The sequence below is a fragment of the Agelaius phoeniceus genome, chromosome 4 (assembly GCF_051311805.1).
Source record: "Agelaius phoeniceus isolate bAgePho1 chromosome 4, bAgePho1.hap1, whole genome shotgun sequence".
Taxonomy (NCBI): domain Eukaryota; kingdom Metazoa; phylum Chordata; class Aves; order Passeriformes; family Icteridae; genus Agelaius; species Agelaius phoeniceus.
The window spans coordinates 13,663,007-13,688,036 of NC_135268.1; the positions used below are offsets into that span (position 1 = coordinate 13,663,007).

The 25,030-nt window shown below is 50.1% G+C and overlaps 2 protein-coding genes across 2 annotated transcripts; both read left to right on the top strand.

Moving 5' to 3' along the window:
- Positions 1–2,272: 2,272 nt before the first annotated feature.
- On the top strand, positions 2,273–12,508 carry LOC129120781 (ras association domain-containing protein 6-like). The gene is made up of 10 exons (XM_054633529.2): positions 2,273–2,343; positions 6,386–6,464; positions 6,826–6,977; positions 8,749–8,840; positions 9,261–9,445; positions 9,548–9,649; positions 10,517–10,568; positions 11,086–11,204; positions 11,291–11,388; positions 12,100–12,508. The coding sequence occupies exons 1-10, from the start codon at positions 2,273–2,275 to the stop codon at positions 12,173–12,175; spliced, it is 1,026 nt and encodes a 341-aa protein (XP_054489504.2). The 3' UTR covers positions 12,176–12,508.
- A 1,959-nt stretch (positions 12,509–14,467) lies between these two features.
- Positions 14,468–23,338, top strand: LOC129120731 (uncharacterized). Its single transcript, XM_077176575.1, has 9 exons — positions 14,468–14,518; positions 14,604–14,941; positions 18,155–18,278; positions 18,793–18,882; positions 19,443–19,520; positions 19,623–19,748; positions 20,364–20,593; positions 20,979–22,363; positions 22,736–23,338. Exons 1-5 carry the CDS (start codon positions 14,468–14,470, stop codon positions 19,443–19,445), a joined length of 606 nt encoding a protein of 201 aa, XP_077032690.1. The 3' UTR covers positions 19,446–19,520; positions 19,623–19,748; positions 20,364–20,593; positions 20,979–22,363; positions 22,736–23,338.
- Positions 23,339–25,030: the final 1,692 nt, after the last annotated feature.

The window sequence follows — 25,030 nt, forward strand, 5'->3', positions numbered from 1 at the left end:
TCGTGTCAGGTACTGCTGCTGGGGAAGGCACTGTGCCATGGCAGCCCACAGGTTTGGGTCTTGGCTAAAAATAAGCCAGAATGTGCCCATGGGAAGGGTCCAGGGAGAGGAGGTTCACCTCTGCAGTGAGCTGGTGCTGTGGAAGTGTTTGGTGCAAGGCTGATAAGCACAGCAAGTCACATAACTGAGGAGAACAGTGAGAGTTGTGCTTCTCCCCCAGCCACAGCAGAGAAGGCTCTGTCCTGGATATTGCAGCTGTGAGGCAGAGAAAGGCTTTGGTGAAGAATTGTCCCCATCACTACCCACTCTTCCAGTTAGCTTTATTTTCAGCATTATAATGGCACCTGGCTGATTTAAAATCTGTTTGGGGTGCTTAAGGCAAATAATTTACTAGGCAAATAATTTACTAGCCATCCAGTGTATAGCAAAACACAGTGTTCATCTCTCTTGTGTATGTGTGTAAAGGTCACTTCTCTCTATGTGAGAGATCAGCTTTTTCCTTCAGATGAATCATTTTAAGGCCAAACAGTGTAGAAAAGAGTGCAGCTACAAGCAGTGAAGCAGCGCTGGAGCTCTCCAGTGTCACTGCTCTACAGTTAATAGAGGTGACTTTGCCATCCACTACTCTTAACATGTTGTTTCCTGACAGGTGCCAGGAAGCTGAGGTGTACATTCAGTTATTCAGGTGCCAAAGTACATAAACTCCTCTGCATCCTGTAAAAAGGTCTTGAAATTACACTGACACAGGCAGCTGCTTCACTTAGAGTTCTTAGGTAAATCCCATAAAATCAGATTTCAAGGTGTGGCCAGTGGTTACTGAAGTCATTTCGGAGGGAAAACCCAAGCAGTGGTATACAGCAGTGTATTCCTCACACACAAACTCATGTCTGTACAGAAGTCCCTGGGCTTGTTTGGCTTGCAGGTATGTTTTTGTCTTGATGGATGTCACCCAAAGGACAAAGGGATTGCTCCTCCTTTCAGTGAGCTCCTGACAGAGCACTGCTAGAAACACCAGCTGCTCAGGTAAAGCTCATTTTGGTAGTGCACCCTGGTTTTAGGGGTTATGAAATTACTTCCTCTATATTTTGTAGGGTGAAGGTCATGTGTTTTATATGCAAAACTTCTCACTTGTCCACATATGTTGTTTTTTAGAAACTATTTATCTATGATTTTGGAAAATAGGTGGCATCTAAAAAAGCAGCTCAGTAGTGCAGTACACAGAGGTGAGGTGTTTACTCTTCGCCCAGTCATGATCTGTTCAAGGTTGAATGTTCCCTAAATCAGTTTTTGGAAGGCTGCTTGTCATGGGGACTATAGACAATCTACCACTTTTCTGACATCTTTGACCAGGCCCTATCCATTGCAGTCTGAAATCAGATTCAAGTCAATCCCCTGGCATAAGGGACAATGGACATCGAGTGCTGTGAGTCAAATTCCTTTGTCATCATACCCAAATAAGAGAAATGGAAGTGGAATGATGAATTTCCAGTGCAGTCTTTGGAGATGTTATTGCTTTTCATGGGATTCTCTGAGGTTTTTTTCCCCAGACCTGTGTGATGCCACTTGTTCAGTTAACTCCTCAGTCTTCCTTTTATTCTAGTACCTGAGGGTGAAGGAAAGAGCCTAGACTCCATAATTAAGTTTATTGAGGAATGCATTGTTGAAGTCTCATGGCTCTGGCTCGTTGCCTGCATAACAGGCTTGAATCCCAGTGTGGAAACCTGTAAATTGTACTGCTACCTCCCTGAAATTACTGTCTTGTTCTCTCTTTGCTTTCTTTGTGTGCTGCAGGACACTGCTAATCATCACCACTCCTTCCCTTGCCTAGTTTTAGGAATCTGGATGGGGTGGTTGTCAGAGTCACAGTGTGTTTTGCTGTCCCTGGGTCATGTTCTGTCCATAGTAGACACATGGATCCTGGCCAGTATCTCAGACTGCTAACAACTCAAGCATAATCCTGGAGTTGAACAAATCCTAAAACTGCTTGAGAAAGTCCTGGTAGATGTAGTGCTTGGGATTTAAGGTGCTGTTATACACTTGATGGGAATGGCTTATGGCTTTTTTTACTAGGAGTGGGAAATACTTGGGTATTAAGGCTAAGTATGAAGTAGTCAAAATATGAGGTAGTGAGCCCTCAGCTTGACTGTCCCAGCCTGTGTCACTTAGCCAAGTAAAGCTTTGTGCTTGATTACTATTCCATCTTTTGTAGTAGCAGTAGTGGATGTATTTACTTTTTTTTCCCCTTTTGCTTAGATTCATCTCTTCTGAGTAAATGAAGAAAGTGACTATGAAGGCACAGCATCTGCCTTCTGTTTTCATCAATGAAGAGAAGTTTGTAACCAGGTAAATTATTAAATCCCTGAATATTTAATGAGTTTGCTGCTTTCTTTCAAGTGATTCCACATGTATTCCTTGACAGGGGATCCTGTAGATAGCTGAGTCTGTAGCCACAGCAATCCCTACCACTTAGCTTAAGCTGTCTACAGAGCAGAGCTGGCCTTCACATGGAATCAAAAGAACAGAGCATTAAGCCTTAGGGTCTGTGGGATTTGTTCCTTAAGGAGAGCAGCCCTTCTAGAGGATTCTGAAATAAAATTACAAGTTAGGGAAGAAGGCCTTCTTGTCCTGGAGATCTGTTGGAATTGACCCTAAGTTCCAGAGTTGAGCTCAGCTTGTCTGCAGCCTGGGGTTTGGCAGCCTTGGATGGCAGGGTATCTGTGCAGAAAGACTTTTAGGCTGCTAGCTCTCTGCTGTGGTCAGAGGAAGTGTCTCTTTCACCTACTTGTAGAAAAAGCTCAGAATTGCAGTCTAACTGTCATTTGTGGGATGCTTTTCCACAGTTCCACAGTTCAGTCTCCCTGGGAGGAATTTTTCCTACTGCTGCCCCAAACTCTGAGCCACCTGGCCTTTAGCTCCATCCCCTTTCTTAGGGAATTGTTTTTTGCCTGGTGACAAGAGTGCAGGAGCTGGAAGGAGCCTCTCTTCTCTCTCCTCTCTTCATTTCCATGGCTCTTAGTCCTCCCATGGGAAAGAAACTACCTGTGGACTCAGCCAGGGATGGGTCTGCAATGGAATTAATTTTGCTGCAGGAGAGCACAACTCCTGACTCCTGATGCTTTCCTGTGTGGCCTGGGCAATGCTGGTTTCTCCCTTTCCAAGGAAGGCTGTCAGGGCTTTGCCCAGGGCACACAGGCAGCAGATGCATCATTCCCTTTCTCTTCAAGAGTTGTTCCCTTTATGCTGCTGTTAATTTGGGATGCAGTGCTTTTGTGTCAGAGGTAATTCATGTGTGTGAACTTGGCATGCAGAAGCCTTTGGAAATGTATCAGGTGAACCAGAGTCTCTGGGGCTTTATTCCTCTATGTACTTGCCTGTTCTTGTGGTGAAATGTGCATCCCAGTTGAGACCTTTCTGCATGACAGCCATGGTTTAAATTTTCTTCACCTTGCATCAAGGGAAATAAGTGTTTCAAGAACCACTGACATTCCATATGCACTCAGGCTTGCTTCCAATGCAATTTCCAGACTGTCATCCCTCATCTCTGCCTTGAATCTGCTGTTACACTGCTTCTCTTCCAGTTCTATCCTGCAATCTTGCTGATGGGGCAAGCTTGCTGTTTGAGAATTGCACAATGGCTGGATCAAAAGGCTGACCAAAGGTTGTGGGATGATTTGGCTGGCTGAACTGCTGCCTCTCCAGCAAAACTGCCATAAATATTCAGGGACTGTGTGTAGGGCTTGGGCAGGAGAGAGCACAGGTGAGCTGTCCTGGGTTGGTGTTTCCAGAGAGCAGCCTGGGCTCTGTTGTGGTTCACCACTGGGGCACCTGACCTTGCAGCTCCTTTGTATCCTGCTTTTGCTACTGGATAAAGTGGTGAATCTGCAGAGCATGTTATGTTTTTGGGCTGAGTTGTTCTGCCAGTTACTTGGCTTTGGTTTCTGTTAATGGCTGTGTTTGGCTGTTGTCACAACAGCTGCTGATTTTCCAGACACCAAACTCAGCAGAGATGGCATCTGTCTCTAGTTTAGGGCAGGAGGAAGATGTGTTACAGTAAGGCCACTCCTGGAACTAGGCTGGTGCACGTATTCCCTTCTGGGGCAAAAAGAAGGAAAATGGTTTTTTTTCTCTTATGTTTCTACTACACAAGGACAAACAAGTCAGAGTGAGCTGCTGGTAATCTCTCCCTCAGGGCTTTTCTAATTGCTTGTGTGGTTTGTCACTGTTGGTTGCACTAATGCAAGGCTGAAACCTGAAAGATCTACTTATGCAAACTTCTGAGGAAGGTAATGGCAAGTTTTTCTAGACAAGACAAGAAACTCTGTGGAAATCTTGAGGGCTTGCTCTGAGAAACAGAATCTGCTTCAGAGATGACCCTTACCAGACCACTAACTGCTGTTAGTCTATGATTTTTTTTGCCTTTGCAGTCAACATAGACTAAGAGTAATAGGTGAGTCTCAGAGTGTGCCCCAAGTCCTTAAGTATTTCTAATCCATCTTCAGGAAGCTCACCTTCCCAACTTCCAACTTGGAAAAAACCTTTGAGATAACAGCTGTCAATAAAGTGATTGCCAAACGCTGTGAAGTGCAGAGACTTGAGTTTGAAGCACCTCTGGAGCAGGATCAGCAGGTCTGTCACAACATCTGTCAGACAGAACTGCAGATCTATCTCCTACTTGCCTGGTAATCCTGAGCTGCATCTGGAGCTTGCCTGTGTACAAGGCCAAGGCGTGCTTCATCTTGCTTGTCTGTAGCCAGTTCTGTGATCAGAGCTGGGCTTGCTTCTGATTCACATTCAAACCTCCTTGCATTCCCTTTTGGTGGGATGGCCTGAATGTGGTCCCTCACAGAGACACAAAGAACCTGGAATGAGCTGTCTCAACCCAGTGCAAGGAAGGGCTTTTGCCACCAGTATTCTGAGGATTAAAGAACGAAGTAAGTTAATGTTGAGAATCCTTGTTTAGAATCCAGTTGATAAAGGTAGTTAAAAATATTTTTTGTGTGTGGGATTGCAATAATGTAAAATAAATAATTTACATCCACAGAATTAGCAGGGAATGCAATGAACCCTGAGTTTAGTGCTGCAGCCCCTGTCCTCATGTTACCTGCTAGGTAAAAGCCCAGTTGATCTTTTCCCTTCTCACCATGGGAAAAGGCTCTCTGAAGCAACAGGACACTGTCCTGTTTATTAAGTGGAGAGAGAGGGATAGGTGTGCCAGGGAAAGCTCTCCATGTTCATCTCTGCACGGCCCTCTCCCCCAGGCACAGCTTGGATGTGTACCTGCCCCCCTGGCTGTCCCTGGTTCCTCTCTGGTGTGTGCACACCTGGGCCCAGGGGAAAGCCACATTCCTGGGGCCTGTCCCCATGCTGGGCTGCCAGTTCTCTGAGGCACTTCTTTATTTAAAACTGGTGGAGGAGTTGTAATAGTATTTCTGAAGGTACATGAGTTGTGAACAGCTCCAGCAGCTCTCTGAGGAACGTGTGCTGCAGAGTTTGCGGGTGCTGTGTGTTCCATCTGTGGGTCTGCTGTTCCAACAGCTCCCACAAACATGGAAATAACAGGCAGTATTTGGAAACAAACTCAGTGTCCTCACACCTCACTGTGAGGCAGGACATGAAACCATTGTAATCCTTAGTCCACAAGGAAGGATTTGTACACTTCCATGCAGTTGTTCCCCATGGTTAACCACCTCTGCTGCTGGGAATTGCTTGCTTGAATTACAGTCTGAGCCATCTTTAAATGGTGTGGGGAACAGTGTTTCATTCTCATGGCCTCTAAATGCATTTCAATAATTCTGTCATTGCTCAGCCCTCCATAGCCTGAGCTGCAGCTGGCTTTGTCTCTGTGGCTCCTCGTTCTTGGCAGAGGTTCTCCTCATCTCCTTCCTTTCTCCTCTCAGCAAAGACATGGTGCAAAGCTGTTTTGTTTCAGGCAGAGAGAAATAGAAATGTTAGACATCCTGTAGATGTTTGGAGATAGGAAAAGTATCTGCAGCAATATGAGGACTAAATGGAAGCCAGCATGCAGGGAAAACCAAGTGCAGCCTAGTTAAAGCAACCTGCAGCACTGGTGCATGTGGATGTTGTTCTGTTTGCTTCCCCCTCATGACTGCTACAGAGGTGCAAAGTACGAGCTATGCTGGGGCAGTGTTATTAACATCATGTGAGGCTGACTAATTAATTTCCTCTGGGTCTTTAAAGGAGCAACTTATGAGCAACCCAGTAGCCTGGCAAAACTTTTCTCTCAGAAAATGATGTATGGATCATGAATAAACCTATACAAGGGTGCAGTGGGTAGCACAGTTACAGGGTGTTACCCTGCCACATACCACCTGCATTTTACAGAGATGTTAAAAACATTTCTTTTTCATTGTGATCTTCATTCTAGAGAGCAGCTCAATTCTCTTCTGAAGAATTATAACTCTTACTATTCAGATCAAGAGAATCTGCAACTGACATGTAATCAGGTAAGGATTTAGGGGTGAGAAACTCCACTAATCTGGACATCACAAATTAGTGCTCTCTTCTCCTCACAGCACTGGACTCCAGCTCCACTCGCTGTGGTGTTGTTATTGCACGACAGGTTCCATCTAATGTAATAAACCAGAACTGGTTTCCTGAGCTGATCAGGTCAGCCTGCAGCTTTGGCTGTTTTGGAAATTGCTCAAAACTGAGGTTACACATTCTCCAGGTAATCTGTTCCAGGGCTGTGTCAGCCTCAGTAATTTCATTGTAGTCCTGTTACTTTGAGGGGAGACAGATTATTATTAGTTGATTATTTTTACTCCATTATTATACAGCACTGACTATTTCCCTGTTTTTCTCCAGCAAGAAGGAAGCACCCCCTTCATTGAAGGAATCCTGTCGATATTCTGGGGCGTGCGGCATCCTATCAGATTAAAGATTCAGGATGAGAAGCAGATACTCTCTTTTGTAACCCTGAAGTCAACAGAGAATGTGGGCTTTTTCCCCAGTAAAAGGTAATGGATGGACTTCCCTAGGGAGGCTAGCATTGCAAGATGGCTCGTGTTGTGCCTTCAGTGAGTGGCTGTGGCTGGCTGCCCTGGATATCCCAGATTCCCCAAAGGCCGTGGTGGTCACTGGACAGCAGAGCCTTTGAACAGTCTCTGCTGGGCAGGACAGTGTGTGTTTGTAGCACCTTTGTTTGGCCCTCAGGCTGAGGAGCTGGAAGGAGGCTGCTCTTTTTCATGGGAACTGACAATTCCTATACAAGGACTGGGAAATTGATGTATATAAATGTATAGGAAAAGAGCCAAACAATCCCCCTGTGTTTCCATGTGCACCTGATACTGGTAGCCCCTGAGAGGTCTTGTGTTGGTGCACACACTGGAGCATGAAGCCAGAATCTGGTGGGTAAGTGCTGAGGGATTGTCTGTCCCAGCTTACAGGTCTGCAACCATTGCTGCTCAGGTGAAGTTCAAGTCAGGCAATGGATACTGGCTTTGTCTGTGCAAAATTTGGTCTAAAAACCCCTTAAAATACTCACAGACCAGCTGTTCCATAAAATGACATTTTATATCCCAATGTGTTGTGCTCAGCTGATACAGGTACTCAGTGTACTTTTCCTTTGTTTTGAACACTGTTTCCCCAGCCTTGGTTGGTGAATTTGATGAGCTGATGCTGAATCTTGTAATACAGAGGCAGAGCCAATGTTCACCCTGAATGACTCCCTGATAAATTGAGTATTGCAGAGTTTATTTTTCTAATGACTTATTGTCTTAGCTTGCATGTGAGGCATGTTGGAACTGAACTGGGGATTTAATTCTGCCACCTTTGCAGCCGTGGAATTCCAGTAAAGTCTTCTTCTCCATCTCTGGCTGCTGAAATTCAGGGATGAATTTTGACAGGAGTAACTAGGAAAGAACCTGAGTTTTAGGCAAATCTGGCTCTCAGTTTACCTTGACCAGGTCTGCTGGTGTGGGGTGCACGTGGCCTGTAGGGCACTTCTTAAAAATCTTCTGGCTGGTGGAAATCTGTATGCTAAAGTAAACATTCACTCATGATCCCAGAAACGTGGGGCTGCCCTGACATGCTTTAAGGTATGCAGGGCAGCTTGGCTGTCTGATCTTAAAGGAACTTGGTAAATGTGTGCAATACAACCAAGATCTTGTTTGGCATGTAAATTGGGGGTAGCTGAATATTGTTGGGAATACATATATATATACATATACATATGAAATTCATTTTTAATATTGCACTACAAATTGGTTTATTCTCAGTCAGAGCAGTAACTGGATGAAGACCTTATGCTGAACAGTTTGGGCATAAGTTTGAGTTAGTATGATTTATGGAAATATTGACATCTGAAAGGCTGGATGGAACTTCCTGCTCTCGTACACAGCTGGTTTGGACAGCACAAGTGTAACCTGTGTAACTCTGTTCTGTAACTATTAAACAACAATATATGTGTTTTGTGTGCCTGCTTGGTAGTCTGAGTGTGATTAATCTAGGATGTTGCTGCAAAACAGATCAGGAATTACTGCAAGTTGTTTAGGTTGTGTCCTGGTTGATGTTCAACAGGTTTTACATTGGATGTGTTACATTTAGGATCCCTGGTCATACTGTATTTTAATATGAAGTTGTTATGACTTAAACTAAAATGACCATGCTGAAGTCTGTATGTTGAGCAGGGATAGGAATGTATGACATGACCCCTGGCCACAGGATAAACTGCAGTCACTGAGGAGTTACTGAGGAGCAGTCAATGGTAACTCCGTGTTTGTCTTTCAGGGGAATGACTCGCTGGGGAGAGTTTGATGACCTCCATCACATCAGCGGGGATACACTGAAATCTACTGAGGAGCAGCCAGACCTCGAGCAAAGTTAGTGTTGGTGCTCTCAGGTTAACCAAAAATTCTGTGTTCTGTGACAGTGCAAGAGGCCTCTCACACATCAGCCCTTCCCTGCCAGCCAAGGGAAATCTCTTTGCTGTGTGTCACATGCCCTGCAAGCTGGGGAAACACCCACCTAGGGCTGCTTAGGGCTGTGCAGGTGACTTGGTGAACAGCCAGTGGCGATGAGCTGTGCTTTCATCCAAGAAATCATTCCCAAGGGAGCAAATCAGCAAACTGCAAGCCCTGCAAGCAGCCTATTCCTCATCGTATGCCTCTGCCTTGTTCCTTTCCCGCTCCACCACCCCAAAAATAATAAATAGTTAACAGTAAATGAAGCCCTTCATTGAGAGCCTCCCTCCTCTGGGGGTGCTGGCAGCTGCACAGGACGTGTGGTTCTCTTCTGTCCAGGTTATCCATGCTATGAAAGTCACACTCTCAGGTCCAGGAGGGAGCAGGAGCTCGACTGTGCCACCCTGCCCCGCAGCAGCAGCGATGCCGCGGCCGTGCGCAGGAGGACCAAGCTCCCCACCATCACCAGGACAGAAGTAGAAACTCACAGGTTCTCCATCAATGGCCACTTCTACAACCACGAGGTAGGAAATTTTAGGCTTGGCTTTGTCACCTGAGGAGCAAGGAGCCCTGCCCAGTGAGGTGTGCCTCAGGCTCAGGCCGTGGTGTTGCTGTCTTGTTCCCAGACATCAGTTTTCACTCCGGCTTTTGGGTCAGAAACCAAAATAAGAATCAACAGCCAGATGAGGACCAGACAAGTGATAGAGCAGTTGCTTCAGAAGTTTAAGGTAAGTCTGCTGGCAGTAGGAAGCATGGCCGTGTTCTGGAAGCGTTCATTCCCATGTGCACTCCCTCCAGCACTGCGGGAAAGATGTGGAATGGCTGGGTGAGGACAGTGCGTGGAGCAGAGTGTAAAAAAACCCAGATGGACAATTTTAACCCTGGCGGTGCTGCCCTCCCGCCGACAGCCCCGGGAACTGCAGCTGGCCTAAAACAGCAGCAATTATCCCAGCGCCTGTCTGGGATGGGCTTTCTCTGAGAGCCAGGCGTGTGGAAAGATGGGAAGGTTACAGCTACAAGTACTGCTCAAGGCCAGTGCCATGCTGTCTGAAACTACTTTTTTTTTTTTACATTTCCTTGGAACCATCTCCCCCAACAATGTCGTACATAGTCAGAAGTAGCTTTGCCCTTACTGCTGCATATTTCTCAAATATCTTGATTTTCCATGGCTGCTTAGTGTTTAATTTATACTTTAATGGTCTTAAACTTCCCATTTAACTTGTCTGGAGACTTCACTATTGCAGAATTACTTTGTGTGGTTAGTAAGGCTTGTGAGTGTCTTGAAAGGAAAACAACTTCTAGGAGTAACAAGGAAGGGAATTACAGAGCAGGGAGTAGAGTTGTAGGGAATACATTACAAAGTAAGTGTTCAAAAGCTGTGCTGTTTTCACTGTCCCTGGCACAGGGACAGTGAACATGGCAGCACAGCTTTCTGTCTTGTCCAGATCCACTATCTTTAACTCTTGTACAGACAGGATCCCTGTCTCAGGCTTTGATCCAAATCTCTGAGCTGAGACACACAGGGAAAATGTGCTGAGAGGGAAGTGCTGGGAATATCTGTGAGTCTGAATGGAATTTCTTTTTTTTTTTCACAGATAGAAAACAGCCCCCATGAATTTGCACTTTACGTTATCCATGCGTCTGGAGGTAAGCCAGCCACTGCTGCCTGAGCACTTCAGCTCTGATCATTCTGTGTGTGTGTGGAATGTGTCCCTTGGAGTAACAGGACTTGTGCCAGGCCTCTGTCCTTGTTTGTGCACTGTGTGTGTGCTGTGGCATTTTGCCTTCTCAGGCACCCTTCAGAGATGTCTCCTCTGGAGAGGAAAAGCTGAATAATTGTGTGTATTTCAGCTGACAGCTTTGCATTGCATATGCTGAGTTCAAAGTACTCACTGGTCAGTGGAAACAGGTTACTTCCATAGCAGTTTACTTTTCCAGGAAAAGGGAGATTTGATCTTTATTAAAGGGAACACCTGAGAGAATAGGAGGGAACTGGGGAAGAAGGTATTTCAAATGGCACAACATTAGGGACCTGTTAGGTATCTGGTCCTTGCACTCGAGTCAGTATGGGATCCTTGTCAGGGAAAAAGGCTCGTGACTGCAAGTGGTAGATGGAGCCCCTGTGGGATGTTCTGTGTTTTGTGACACTGCTTATACATTCCAGAAAAGAAGCAGCTGAGGAGTAGGGATGTTCCCTTATTGCACAGGCTGCTGCAGGGGCCCTCTGAGAAGGTTGCCAAGTTCTTTCTCATGGATGGGGACATGGAAGAGATCAGCAGTGATGTATGTATATCCTCACTTCTCATAGCTCGTGGGGTTTTCCTCAGTGACCACAGTCAGTAGTGCCTTTCTTGTCTTCTCCTTGGTAGGTGGCTCAGTACATTTCATTCCATCTTCCCTTCTTGGAATCCATTCTGCACAGAATAAATGAAGAGGAGGAGCAGGAGATTCAACAGACAACTGCAAGGTAAACAGACACAAAATGAGGTGTCACAGAGTCCAGGGCAATCTGTACAATTGGCTCATGAGGAGAACATATGGATGTAGCAGAGTGCAGGTGGAACACTGTAATGGGAAGGCTGGAGGGATTGGGAGGTTTTGTAATCCTTCCCCTATCCTGCTGCTCTGAAAGATTCCATAATTAATACTGACTACACACAGAGTGGGGTCTTCAGAAAATTTGGACCCTCAGGGTAACTTCTCTTTATTTTGTTTGCTGTTTGCTTTCTGGGCCTTTGACTGGCTCAGTTGGTACTTGCTGCTGTTCCCTTGGAAAGGGTAAATGTAGTACCACACGTGGTACCATTTTGGTTCTGTAGCATTTCAGCCACATCAGTGCCTGATGTCCCCTTAAAACTTGAGGTGAGTGATGGAAATCCCCCTGGCAAAAAGGGGGATTGTCCCACAGGTACAAGCCAGAGGAGCTGCCATATTTGTGAGCCTCTCCTGAGTCCAGGAGCACTGAGAGGCTGCAGCAGCCACAGATCTGTTACTGCATGATGGGCTGATAATCACGTTGAATCCAAGTGTCAGGAAACATTTAGAAAATACTAGACTTGCCTGCATTGGGAAAGTTGGACACGGCCACAAAGGTTGGGAATGGACCCACATGTGAGCAGCTGGTTGGAATTTGGGCTGAAGGTTTGCAGAGGTTATTTCAATGCCTTCTCCCTCTCAGGTACACACGAGAGAAGAGGCTGATCCAGCAGCACCTGCGCAGTCGAAGCGTTCAGAAAACAGAGACCACGGTGTGATGGTGTGGCCCTGGAGAGCCCTGGGAATGCCCCTGGGAACGCCTGGGCTGCTGAAGGACAGTCCTGCTGCCTTCTGGGGTGGAACTGAGCAGTGAGAGTGCCCCGTGGGAGAAGTGTCCCCTCACCATTAACCCCTGCAGCGCTGGGGTGTGGGCTGCAAGCGCCCACAGAGATGCATGTTGCCCAAACTGCAGATGCTGGATCTGACTTGGAACTTGGACAAAAACTCCCCTGAAAAGCCCAAGGCTTTAAATCCTGCTGATATGTCACCTAGCACCAAGAGGCTGGCGTAGAAAAATGCTGCAATAACCAATGTGCTGATAGAAAATGTGCAAACTAGGAATATGGTTATCCCTCTGTTAAGGGAATGTTGTGTTATATTAGCAGAAAGCTTTTCAGTAGAGCCAAGTGGCAGAAGATATTTATGTATTTAAGACTGCAGGTAGGATTTCCATTTAAGTTATAAAACATCCATGCAAGATGCCTGAAATCCACTGGCTTCAGGCTGGTGGATGCTGAAACTGCTTAAGCTTTGAGCTGCTGTTAGAAAAACATAACTGGAAACCCTCCCACTTAGGAGCTGCTCAGCTCTTAGCAATGACAGGGAATTTATTGCTGAAATACCTCATGCACTGCAAAGTAAGAACTGACTGAACACTGTGGGGTCCTGAAAGGCACCTCAGTGGTTTCTGTAGTTGGAATTGTTGATTGTGTTCCTTCCTGAGTGTTCTGTTTGACGGGGAATGGAGGTGCTCAGTGAGAGGCTGCATGTCACACCCAGGGAGGGCTGGGCCCACGGCCTCCCCAGGGATGGAGTTTGGCTCCAGCCCAGCCCCACGCAGGGCACTGCAGCCCCTGTCAGGTCCTTCCTGGCTGAGCTGTGTTCCATCTTAGAGCTCCAGTTACAGAGATGTAAATAAAATAAATCTGTGCACAGCTCCTTGTCCTCCTGCACTAGCTGGTTGTTTCTACCTGGTGTCTGTGCCTTACCTCAGCTGCTTTGTCTCATGCAGGTAACAAATGCTTGTGAGGGAGGAAAGGGATGTGCAGAACATGTGGCCAAGAAATTTTATGGAGTAAATCAAATTGTAAAACTTTACACTGCCCGAAATCCTGTTACTGGGATGGGAATTCAGAAAGTAAAGGTCAAGGTGCTGATATTGAAGCTCCTCAGGCTGCAGCAAGTGTGCTATTTCAAAGTACAGTTTATAATCCTGCCCAGGAGAATGGGTAGGGACAAGGGAGCACAGAGGGCAGAAATAACAATAATTCATGGTTAAGAGGTAGGAATTAAATAGGCCATTTTTGTCACCATCTGATGTTCAAGACTTGAATCCTTTTCAATTCTCTTGTCTTGCTGAATTGGGACTGAAAACTTTGGGCAGACAGAAGTTTGGAGATAGGGCACAGAGCTGGTGCTGTTGGCCAAGATTTCAGGATGAGTGCAATGGTGCTGTGACTCCTGTGGGGCTGGTTCTTTGTGAGTGCTGTGCTATCTAAATGAACCATTTCTGACAAATACAGACAGGATCAGGGGAAGAATCTCTTCCAAGGTATTCTGGGACACTCAAGGAAACACAGCAAGGACACACAGGTGACAGAGGAGAGGGGGGGGTCACTCAGGTTCAAACACGAAGCCATTAACCACAGAAACAGTGATTACAGTCCATATCTTACCTGAATTTGTGCATTTGATCTCATCTGCACTTACACTTCATAAGCTTAGGATTTAAAATGCCTTTATTTGTTTTGTTCTGTGACTATTTGGGATAATATGATAACATGTCCTACCAGAAGGTGGTGGCCACAGCCAAACTCTGAATTTCCATCACTTAGCTTATTGTTTCAGTGGATTTCCTTATAAGGATTCAGACTCTCTCTGACCTAAAGGTGGCTTTTTGTCACTTGGTTTGCTTTAAATGCTCCCTGCGCCCTTTGTGTCATTTGTCCAGCGAGGACCTTCCCATGAACTGTGCAGCTCCTTATGCCGACAGCATTTTCTCACTCCTTTGGATGAGTTCTGGACCCTGGAAAAAGGAAAATCCCTGGGAGCGTCAGTGTCAGGAGAGTGGCTGGTGTGTCTGTGACACGTTCAGTGCTCATTAGGCTGTGACTGCACTGGCGCTAATTAATGGGCACGAGAGCAGCAGGCCGGGTTCGGCCGAGCTCGGTTCGGTTCGGCTGAACTCGGAGCCGCTCGCAGCGTTCGGCCGATCTCGGCTCGGTTGGGCTGAACTCGGAGCCGCTCGCTGCATTCGGAGCTCAGCTCGATTCGGTTCGACCGACCCCGTAATGTTCACCGTGGTTCGGCTGATCTCGCATTGGTTCGGCTTATCTAGTTCGGTTGGGTTTATCTAGTTCGGTTCGGCTGAACGCGGTTTCGTCCCGTTCCGTTCAGTTCCCCTGAGCTAAACTCGGATCGATTCAGCAAATCGCGGCCAGAATCGGCCCTTCGGGTACACTCGGCTGTTATCGGCCACACTCGTCTGTTGTCGGTTCCACTCGGCCACACTCGGCGCTTCGGCCGTACCTGACTCTGCTCCGCGGGGCAGTGGCGGCCGCTGGCAGGGCGTCGCTCCCCGGCCTGAGCCCCGTGAGGGGACAGAGCGCTGGGACAGCCGCCTCAGCCCGGGTCACCCTGTCCCTGTCCGGCCCCGCGTCCCCCGGAGTGCGCCCTGCAGCGCAGAACGCGGCCTTTGGGCCAGGAGCGGGGACAATGCCCTTGGCTCGGCAGCAGCGCCGGGAGGCAGCGGGCGGTGCCCTCAGGTGAGCGGCCGGAGGGGAGGGAGCTGGGCCGGGGGCACCGGGGCCGGGGCACCCACAGGGAGCCTGGGCTGCTTTGGGCGCTGCTGCGTGGGACCCGCTGTGGGGGGGACGGGTCTGTCCCGGGCCTTGCGGCTCTCTGGGATCGTGTTCCGTGGAATAAAGCTGGGGCTCGTCCCAGCGCTGCGGGGACAGCGCTTTATTGTATGAGAAACAAAGTTCACTCTTTAGAATTTTTACAAGTTTGTTAAGGGATAAAAGGCAGCGCTGGAGTGCTTGGCTGTTTGCCAGGAGCACCCGGTTACCTTAAACCGTGTTCTCTATATTGTGTTACATTGCAGTGGTGTATGCATATTCATTGCAGTTTATACATATTCAAACAGTCCTTTGAGTTTAGATGTTCTTTTGCTTGGTTTTAACCTTCATGCCATCTTGTGGATTAAACCAGTATATTTTATTTCTTCCTGTGGTGCCATCCTGTTTTATTTTCACTCCCTCGTTATTTGATGACGAGGGTCAATAAAGTTTTTCTTTTTTTTTGGTGCTCTGGTTTCTGTTTCTGTTATCTTGTGTTTCAGATAAGATTGTCCCCAAATGTGGGCAATCACCTAATTATCTGACACCTTTTCTGAGTTCCTTACATGTAAAAGCATTTTAACATTTCACAGTCTCTATTATGCTACAGTCTAAGATAGTATCTATTACACTGCTATTTATAAAAGCTATGCAGGGCATACATGAACTGACAGATTATACTTTATCAAGAGCAGTAGTTACAGATTGTACTCTCTCAGGATTTTTGTGGTCAATAATACCGTGCCAGAGCTAATAGATAAATGGCAAAGGCAATAACTGCATTTGTTATTTATATTTCTGGGGTGGGCTGAGCTCTGTTTTCCGGGAAGCAGCGGGATGGGTGTCCCTGTGCCCACCCCCCTGGGTCCCAGAGAGAAGCTGCTCCTGTGGCTGCAGCTGAGGGGCACTGGGAAACCTGAACGGTCCTGATGGAAACTGATGCAAAACCAGGTTTTGTTGGGTTTGGGACTTGCCATTTTCCCCTGATCCCTGTGTTTTGCCTTAGGAAACAGGAACTGGGCACCAAGACATTTTGTTACCCTAGAAGGGACGAGTTTGTTTGTATTCATTTCCTGAGCCACCTGGAACGATTTGGGTCTCAGTTGGTGCCTGAGAGCCTCCTTCTGTGTCCTGGGTGGGGTGGTGGCTATCAAAGAGGTAAAAGTTGGAGCAGGAGGGTGGGTGGAGAGGAGAGCAGTGGCTCTTTGGGGATTTGCATCTGGAAAGGGCCCTCAGTTTCCTGATGGGAGCCCTGGAAACAGAGCTGAGAGTCCCTGAGCAATGAGGATGGTGCAGCTGGAGTGCTGAGAGTGCAGAGGCTGCAGTGGGTGTTGTCTGCTCGGTCTCCTGATGTCCCATCTCTGATGCTGGGCTGGCACCCAGGCACCTCCCAGGGCTGGACACCCTCAGGGCAGGGGTGGTTTTGAAATGTTTTAAATGCTGCAGCAGCTCCCTCAGATTGGATGAGTGTGAGGATATCCAGCTCTTCCTTAGGGCTTGGAGCATGGCAAGGGTGCAGGGCTCATGGTCAGTCTTGTTTAAACACTTGTAATAGCAAAATATTTTAAAACAGAGACTTTGAGGAAATAACATCGGTGAGTCTGTTGCAAGGATAGGTACAAGCTGTCTTTATTAAAGATCCACACTGCTGGATGTTTTGTCAAAGCACTCTGGGGACAGAAGGTGTCCCCAAAGCTTCATTAACCCCTTGTTTTCTGCTGGTAGGGCAGGGTGTGAGCCCAGCCTCGGGGGCTGTGTGGCTCATCCTGCCTGGAGCAGGGACACCCCGTGAGGCTGAGCCACAGAGGTTCAGTTGTTGGAGCAGGTGGGGATCTCTTTGTGCCTGGGAATTGTTGTTGCTGCGTTCCTGTCCCAGCTGCAGGGTTCCCTCAGAGCCTGTGCCCTGCAGCAGCACTTGGAGCTCCTGTGCTGGGCAGGGAGCAGCTCTGGCCTGGGGCTTTCAGTCCCATCAGCGTCCATTGAAATCCAGCGTTTGTTTTACTTCCATCAGCCTCTCTGCTGTGCCACCCTCGGTGCCAGGGGACAGAGCTGTGGGAAGGCTCCATCCCATCTGTGCCAAGTGCTGCCAGCGCTTCCAGCAGCACTGCTGGGGCATCAAGGGCTGCCTTTGGAGCCTGGCTTTCACAGAGGGTTACACACTCTGCCCTTCAGCATCCAGCTGCATCCTACAGCTGGATAGTTCAGCTAGCAGGGAGCAGAGTCAGCTCTTGGGCCCAAACCAGGTTTTGTCCCACAGAGAGCGACTGAGCTTCCTGAGGTAGCACACAGATGTGCACTGGCCTTTGGGGCTAATAGTGAGTGCTGCCAGGTGATTGTGATAAGGTTGAGCTGAAGCTTTCTTAGAAAAGCCATCAGCTGTAAGGAGAATCTATGGAAAACAGGTGGCTGGTGCACTAGCTGGTAGTATAGGTCCTGGGCTTTTCTTCTTCTTCTCTTTAACCTGTTCTTAAGAGGACCCCAAAACTGCAAAATCAAAAGGAAGGGGGATGTGAGGGTGAAAGTTGCTTTTCATTTTTTGAAGTGTTGCTGTGGATTTTGATGTGTCAAGTGGCACTACCGAAACAGCATTGGAATAACCAAACTTCAGGACTCTGCACTTAATTCCTTGAATGTGTTTGTGTGGGTGCAGGAAATGCCAAATCCCAAAGCAATTCCATGTCTGTAACTTCAAGTGCAACATCTTTAAAACCAAGTGCTCAGTGTGGGCTTTCCACGTGGATGCAAATGGTCAAAGGCCTTTCTTGTGTCCCAAAAGCAAAAACCCTTTCTCTGTGAGGTTTTGGAGGGGATTCTCTTTGGGATTTCTTGTGATGCAGCATCTCGGGTGTCCCTTCCTTTGTGCAAAGTCCAATGGTAAAGGATGGAATGGCTGACACATGGGGTCTGGGATAAAAATGGTTCTGTTAAAATTGGGCAGAGAATGCAATAAGAAAAATGAGCATCCTTTCAATGTCTGCAATAGTCAGGAATAAAAGTGCTGGAAAAGGACACGTTTATGTTTGAATTGGTGTCACCTCTCATGGATAAAACCCCATAGTGAGCAATCAGAGCAGAAGTATGAGAGCTGGGATCTTTTGACTTCCACAGTGGATTTAATTTTCTTTTTCTCCTCTCTTTCAGGGCAGGAAAAATCATCAAACTCCTCCCATCTTTGCCAAAAGCTTTGGTGTTTAAGCAGCCAAAGGCAAGAGGCCTCAGCACCAGGGTCTGCACTGGAGGGCTTTGGTCCTGCCCATGCTGTGGGGTGAGCCGGAGGGACACAGGGCTCCTCTTTTCCTCTCTGCTGGGATTAACTGCCATGGGAATGCCATTGCTAACAGCCCAGCCCCAGCTGTGTCTGCTGGAGAAGGGCAGAGGTGAAGAGACAAATGCCAGAGTTCCCTGGGGATGCTGGAGTTGTGGTGTTGGCTGTGCCCTGAGGGGCAGGTTGGGCATTATCTGTGCACCCAAGGACTGCTCTGGGGGTTCGGGAGCTCTCAGTGCATTCCCAGCTCTGCCAGGGCTGGCAGCCGGTGCAGGGCTGGGTGACAGCCTCTGCTCGGGCTGGGGGCAGGCACTGGCCCTGGCACAGATGCAGGGGCAGGGCTGGGAGGATTTGGGAGCAATGGGAGGAGAATGAGGGATGGTGCTGGGCACAGTGGTCAGCCTGTGCTCGTGTCAGCACAGCCCTGCAGGGCCCTGGCATCTGGGAACAGCTCCAGCTCTCCTGGTGCCGAGGAATGGGCTCTGAGGGACTGGGTTTACCTGTGGCTTTCCAGGTCAGCAGGAACAAGGGCAATGTGGTGCCAGAGCTGTGGCCCATCAGGCTGTATTTCCCTCTGGGAAAGCAGAACAGTCTCTGGGCTGAGGTGAGTTTCCTGCAAGTGCTTAGAATCCAGGGGAAAGGGAGTTCAGGAATTGCATCTGCTGCTGGGAACAATGCCTTAGGCTTGCTTAGTTTGTGTCTGTGAGAAGTGGGCTTTGGGCTGGAGAGGTGCTGTTGGCAACAAAAGATGGAGTCAGTCCTCTCCAGGGATGTGCAGTGAAGGACTGAGTGGGAGGGAAGGGGAGTATTTAGAAATGATATCAGCATTTCTCCCAACATTGGGGTGGAGCAGTGATGGGGGTGGTTGGGTTTGCTCTGGGCCTTGTTATTCCTTGTGCCATTTTTCAATTCTGTTGCATGATTTACTGTCCAGTATCTTTCTAACAAAACCTGACAGAAATTTAGGTTTAGGATTAGAACTTAGGTCCATTCAGTGCAAAATCTTGCCAAGGCTGGAGGACTGTGATGATGGCTGCTCTCAGCAAAGGTCACTTATTAATGCTGTGTCAGATTTTCCTCAGTGCTGGGCAGGAAAGGTGAGGGTTTGGATCAGGAATTCTGCAAACAAGGCCTGGGTGATGGTTGATTTGTTTTGTTTTTCAGTGAGCCAGGGCTGGCACAGGGAATCGTGCAGGTACTGGTCTGGCACCGGAGCTGCTGCCCTTTGGAGCCATTTTAAGGGTATGATCATAGAACATTTTGGGGGCTGTTTTCAGAACTCTGGGTTTCAGAACTCCTGTCCCCAGCCCATTGCTAACCCTGGGACATCTGCTCTGGTTTCAGGCTGTCCTTGCTGGAGCAGCCTGATCCCTGCCATCCCCAAGCCCTGAGACACAGAGGGAGCCCTGTCCCAAGTGGCCTTTGGCACCTTGTCAGGAATGTGGCAGCAGCCCCGGGAGCAGGCTGGAGGTGGGAACTGGGTGTTTGAAACTGAGGAGTGCTTATCTGGGGCTGGGGGGAAGGGGGAGGAGTTTCCATCCCCCCTGGAGCTTTCCTGCTGGGATGGGGCAGCACAGGGAGCAGAATTAATTGTGCATCTCCCATGGGCATTGCTGGCCTTGGTGTCTGTGTTGTGCCATCAGACCGTGGCACTTTGCTGCTGTCACTGCCACTGCCAGCCCAGCTGGGGGCTGTGCCCTCCTGCCAGCCCCACACAGGAGCTCCAGGGGTGCCTCTGTGCCCTGTTGGGAGTGTTTGCTGGGAATGTGCCTCATCCCTGGGAGTGTCCCTTTGTCCCTGGGCTGCCAGACAGAGCTTTGGGCTGCTCAGGCTCAGGGTTGGATTGCCAAAGGCACTGAGAGGGAGCAGCACAGGGAGGGTGCTCAGAGAGGGGCTGGCAGAGCCCAGCTGGCAGGCTGGGCTGGGTGCTGCAGGTGGGTGGGTGTGCACTGCAGGGAGCAAATGTCCCCTTCCCTAACCAGCCCTGCAGATCCCAAGGGCTCCTAGAGCAGGATTTTATCCCTTACTTCCCTTTGTGGAAATTCATTCTCCAAATTGCCATGAGCAATTCTTGGATTTCTCTAGGAGAAAACCTCCCAGCAAGACAGATTGCAGTGGAGGCCAGAGTTGTGTTTGGAGCAGGGAGTGCTGAGAGCTGCGTCTGCCTGTGCTGCCACAGCCTGACCACAGCCACATGGAACAGCCTGGGAAAAGGGATTGGGGGAATTGCTGATGCCCCAGTGAGAAGAACACAAACTCACAGCCATTCAGCCTGACAGTCCCCTCCACCCAGAGCTCAGCACACATCCTCAGAGGTAAGTCCAGCATTTCAAGGAGAAAAAAAACACAGAAGAAAAAGGTGATTTATTTTGCTCTAAGGTTATTTTAAGTTGTTATTAAAGCCTAACCAACATTTGCTCTTGATTTTGGTTGGGTGAATAACGAGCAGTGGGCATAGATGATGCCATTCATGAAAACCTGGTGTAATCTAGAGGGGATACAAGAACTGTTTGTGTAGGAAAATGTGAGGGGATGTCAGGGGGAGTGAGGTGGCATTTTGGAGGGAATTGCTGAGGTAATTGAAGGGAGACCAGCAGACAATTTCCCTGGGAAATCCAAGGCCCCTCGGGCCCACAGCCAGGACTCTCCAGGGCTAAGGGGTCAGCACTGGAGACTCACTGTGTCCTCCTTCCTTGGCAGCAGCCAGCAGGGAAGGGAGAAGAGGATCCCTGTGGGATGAGGCTGGAGAGAGCAAGCAGAGGAGCAGCCTCGGGCTGGAGAAAGGCAAAGGGACCAACATGGTGTCACCAGGGCACCTGTGAGGAACAGAATGGACACTTGGAGGCCACATGGAGGTGAGGAGTGGATGGTTTGGGGCAAAATGTGAGTTAATCTCCAGAGAGATAAGTAGGGGATATTTAGGAGGGAAAAGCTGAGGTGATGAGTTCACCCAGCCTGGCACAAGGTGTGTTTGCACAGGCTGGGGCCAGAGGTGAAGGTCAATCCAAAGCCAGCCCTGCTCAGCCTCTAAATCCCAGGATAAGTTGTACAGGCTGCCCACTGAGGGATTAAAAATACATAAAAATGAAACCAAGAGCATTAATGAGATTCCTGGGAATCCCATTAACTTGTTGTCAGAACTCCTAACAGTTTTGAGCTTTGATGACAAGAATGCATTTCTTTATTTGGATTATTCACTATGTGGGATATGGGGTTTATTTGGATTTTAAAGCTCTCATGGTGGCCCTGACACTGCTCAGGAGCTGGTAGGAAAAGCAGAGTCAGAGCTCCTGGCAGGCATAGGGATGCTTTCCCCCATAGTGGATTGTGGAGGAATTGTCTGGGACCTGGATTGTCCCTCTGGGTGATGCCACTTGCTGTGGTTTGTATAATTCCATACATTTAATTCCCAAAACTTCCCAGCCCAGGGGTTTGAGCTGACAGGGCAGGACAAAGATTGTTCTCTGTGTGGTGCCCAGATTTGGGGTTCCCTGTCAGCTGTGCTAGATCTGATGAATTATACCCATAGCCCCAACTTCCCTGCTCCATTCCCACTGCAGTAACCTCACAGTGCCCCATGGAGTGTGGGTATTCCCATGCAGAGCTGCTGCCTTGGACAGCAGCTGTGTCAGGAGCCAGCAGAGCTTCCAAGGAAGCTCAGCAGCACAGGGACAAGGACAGGGTTCTATTCCATAGAACTGGCTATTTAGAACCCTCACCCCAATGGTGTCCCTGGGCTCACTGGACAGAGCTGCCTGGAATGGAGCTGATTTCACCCCCCTGAGCTCCAGGATGGAGAAGATGCAGTTGGTGTTTTAAAGCAGGAGAAGGCAGTGGCCAGATGTGCTCCCAGCCTGTGCTGAGGCAGCCCCTGTGCCCAGGTGGGGACATCTCTCCCTGCAGAAGCTCAGCTCCTTTCAGAGCCTCAGCAGTGGCCTCTACAAATTCTTTTCTCTCAGGAAAGGGATGTGCATCTCTGTCTTCAGCACACCTCCAGTGGGACCTACCTGTGAAAGCTTTCCATGACATCTGCACTTCCAGCTGCATCCCTGGAAAACTCCAAACTCCATCCCACTGATTTTCAGGTATCTTTGAGGGCTACTGCCTGGGATTTAATATCTGTGGGGGAAGACTGCCTTGGCTTTAATGCTGCTGATGGATGATGGCCTCAGGCTGGGGAGGAGGGAAGGGATTTGGGGTGGCTGGGACATAGCTGGCAGCTGTGTGGGAGCTCTGAACCAGGAATTGCTGTGTGAGCCCCTCTGCAAACGGCCCATGCCTCCATTCCCAGTAATGCCAGCTGCTCCTTGGGGTCCTTCTGGGCTGTTGGTGGTCTCTGTCCAGGCTGAAGCATTTCCATGTGCCTGGTCAGAGCAGCCCCTGGCCAAGGAGCCACGGTGCAGGCACAGCTCCTCCCCTGCAGATCCCAAAGACACCAGGTGCTGCTTGCCTTTCAGGAGCCTCTGGCCTCCTCCTGCCCTGTGCTCCCAGCCAGCTGGGACACACTGAGGGAACACCAAGGAGCATCACTGGCAGCAAGCAGAGACACCAAGGCCTCTGGGCCAGAAAAACAGCCCTGGCCTCAGCAGCCATCATCGTTTTGACCTGGCAACACTCACCTGCAGGAAACGCCCCCTGCCACAGAGCAAGGTAACCCTCAGGACTTGTCTTGTTCCTGGGGAAACAAAGGGACATTGTGTGAGCACATTTACAGCTGCTGGGTAAATCCTGGAAAGGGCAGAAAAATCAGGGTTATGGGGAAGAGTTTGGTGCTGACATGTTGAGTGCCAGCCAGTTCTGCCCTACAGCCATTGCAGGGGCTGGTGTGTAAAGTAGCATTAGCAGAAGGGAAGGAGCTGCATTTGTAGAGGAGTTCTCTTACTGGCAGCAGTCATTCCCATCCCTCACAGGACCTTTGGAACAACCCTGGGATTGGCTCAGGTGTTTAGAGCAGGGTACTGAGAAGGCCAAAATTCTGTGTTCAACGTGCAGCTGGGCCGTCACTTCTCAGCATTTGACTCGATGATCCTCATGGCTCTGGAAATAAAGAGCAAATAGTTTCTTTCCACTGTTTTTTTAACACTGGGGGTTTTTCCCTTGTATTTCCCCGGGGCTCTAGTCCCACACCAGGCACAATCAGAGTGGGAGCAGCAACACCTCGGCCCCAGCGGCCGTCCCAGAGCAGCTGCTCCCGGCCGGGGCGCTGCAGACCCCGGGGGTGCGGACACGGAGCAGGGGCTGCGGGCGCTGTGCCGGGGGGGCTGCGGGGCGGCGCCGTGTCCGCCAGGGGGAGCCCCGCGGGGCGGGCGGTGGCGCTGAGCGAGCGGCGATGCCGATGGGGTCCCGGGGCTGGTACGGGCGGTCTCCGTGTCCTTCCCGCTTCCAGCCGCAATCCAGAGGCTACTCCCGGGAAGCGTCATCCTCCTGGCGGGCATTGCAGTGGCACAGCAGCGGCTCTCTGCCGCCGCAGCCGGAGTGGCAGCACCTGTCCCAGCGTGGCTCTTCCCGACCGCAGTGATGCCGGTCCTGATCCCAGCCTCAATCCCCCCTCGATCCTCTGGCCCCAGCACCCGCATCCTACCTGCCGAGGAAGAAGCGGCTTGGCCCAGCTCCCACAGGAAATACCGGCAGGACCAGGACCGGAATCCCCGGGCCCAGATCCCGGTCCCACCTGAGCGCCTTGGATCCTGCGCAGCACCAGTAGCAGCCCCCGATCAGGATCCCCGCACAGCACTCAGACCAACGCTCCCGCCGTATGCCGAGCTGAGCATCCCCCGCAGAAAGCGGGACAGGCGTGGCTCCGCCGGGTTTTTTGGGTGGGCGGGGGGGAGGCGGGGCCCCGGGGGCGGGGCCGGCACAGGTGTGAGGGGCGGGGCCTGCACAGGTGTGAGGGACCCCAGTGCGGCTGCGCGGGGCGGGGCCTTGGGGGATTTAAGGCGCGGGAGGACCGGGCGGAGCCATGTGCTCCTCGGCGTTCGGTGAGGGAGGTTGCGACCGGCCGGGGCCCTATATCTCATTTCCTGTATATTTTTCTTCTGCGTTTGTTTTCTTTGTATTTGTTTTTCTCTATATCGCTCCTTTCAACTCTCCCTTCCATCCCTCCCCTACACCCTCCCTCTCCCCTCTAGCCCTCTCCTTCCCCCCCGCCCCCCCCCCCCCCCCCCCCACGGCCACCCCCCCTCTCTATTCCCCTATTTTACTCCTCCATCCTCTCCTTCCTTCCCTCCCCAACCGGGCTCCTCCCTGCTCCACTTCCTGCCCCCCGCCCAGTCACTCCCCACCCGTCCTCAATCCTGCTCCTTCCTCCACCCTGCCTTCCCCCCAGCCCCATCCCCTGCTGCCCTGCACACCCCGACCTCTCCCCACCTGCCCTCACCTACCCGTCCCCTATTCTCGTTCTCCATTCCCCGCTCTTCTCCTTTCCTCGCAACCGCGGGGTTCGGGGTGCCGGGCAATAATAAAGCCCTGAGGGCCGGAGCCCGGCGCCCCCGCCCTCGCTGGGGTCCCCACACGGGGCCGGACCCGCTCTGCGGGTGCCCTCATTGCAGTCCAACACACCGCCCGACACCGCCGGGGTTCCGGCTTTCCCAACATCACACTGGAGGGGGTCCTGGGGAGGGGGGTCCGAGTTACAGGGGCCCCCGAGTTACAGGGGCCTCCTCATTAGTAGGTAGTCCCGGGGGGGTGGGGTTCGGGGAGGGCCCCCTCCTCCGGTGGGGGTCGGGGCTTGGGGGGTAATTCTCCTTCCAGGC

What these genes read in the sequence shown, in the direction of transcription:
- LOC129120731 (XM_077176575.1), top strand. Translation starts at nt 14,468, where the DNA reads ATGTTCACCGTGGTTCGGCTGATCTCGCATTGGTTCGGCTTATCTAGT. An exon ending in GGTTCGGCTTATCTAGTTCG is followed by an intron (nt 14,519 to 14,603) that starts GTTGGGTTTATC and finishes GGATCGATTCAG; the next exon opens with CAAATCGCGGCCAGAATCGG. An exon ending in GGTCCTGCCCATGCTGTGGG is followed by an intron (nt 18,279 to 18,792) that starts GTGAGCCGGAGG and finishes GTGGCTTTCCAG; the next exon opens with GTCAGCAGGAACAAGGGCAA.
- LOC129120781 (XM_054633529.2), top strand. Translation starts at nt 2,273, where the DNA reads ATGAAGAAAGTGACTATGAAGGCACAGCATCTGCCTTCTGTTTTCATC. An exon ending in TGGAAGAGATCAGCAGTGAT is followed by an intron (nt 11,205 to 11,290) that starts GTATGTATATCC and finishes TCTCCTTGGTAG; the next exon opens with GTGGCTCAGTACATTTCATT. An exon ending in ATTCAACAGACAACTGCAAG is followed by an intron (nt 11,389 to 12,099) that starts GTAAACAGACAC and finishes TCTCCCTCTCAG; the next exon opens with GTACACACGAGAGAAGAGGC.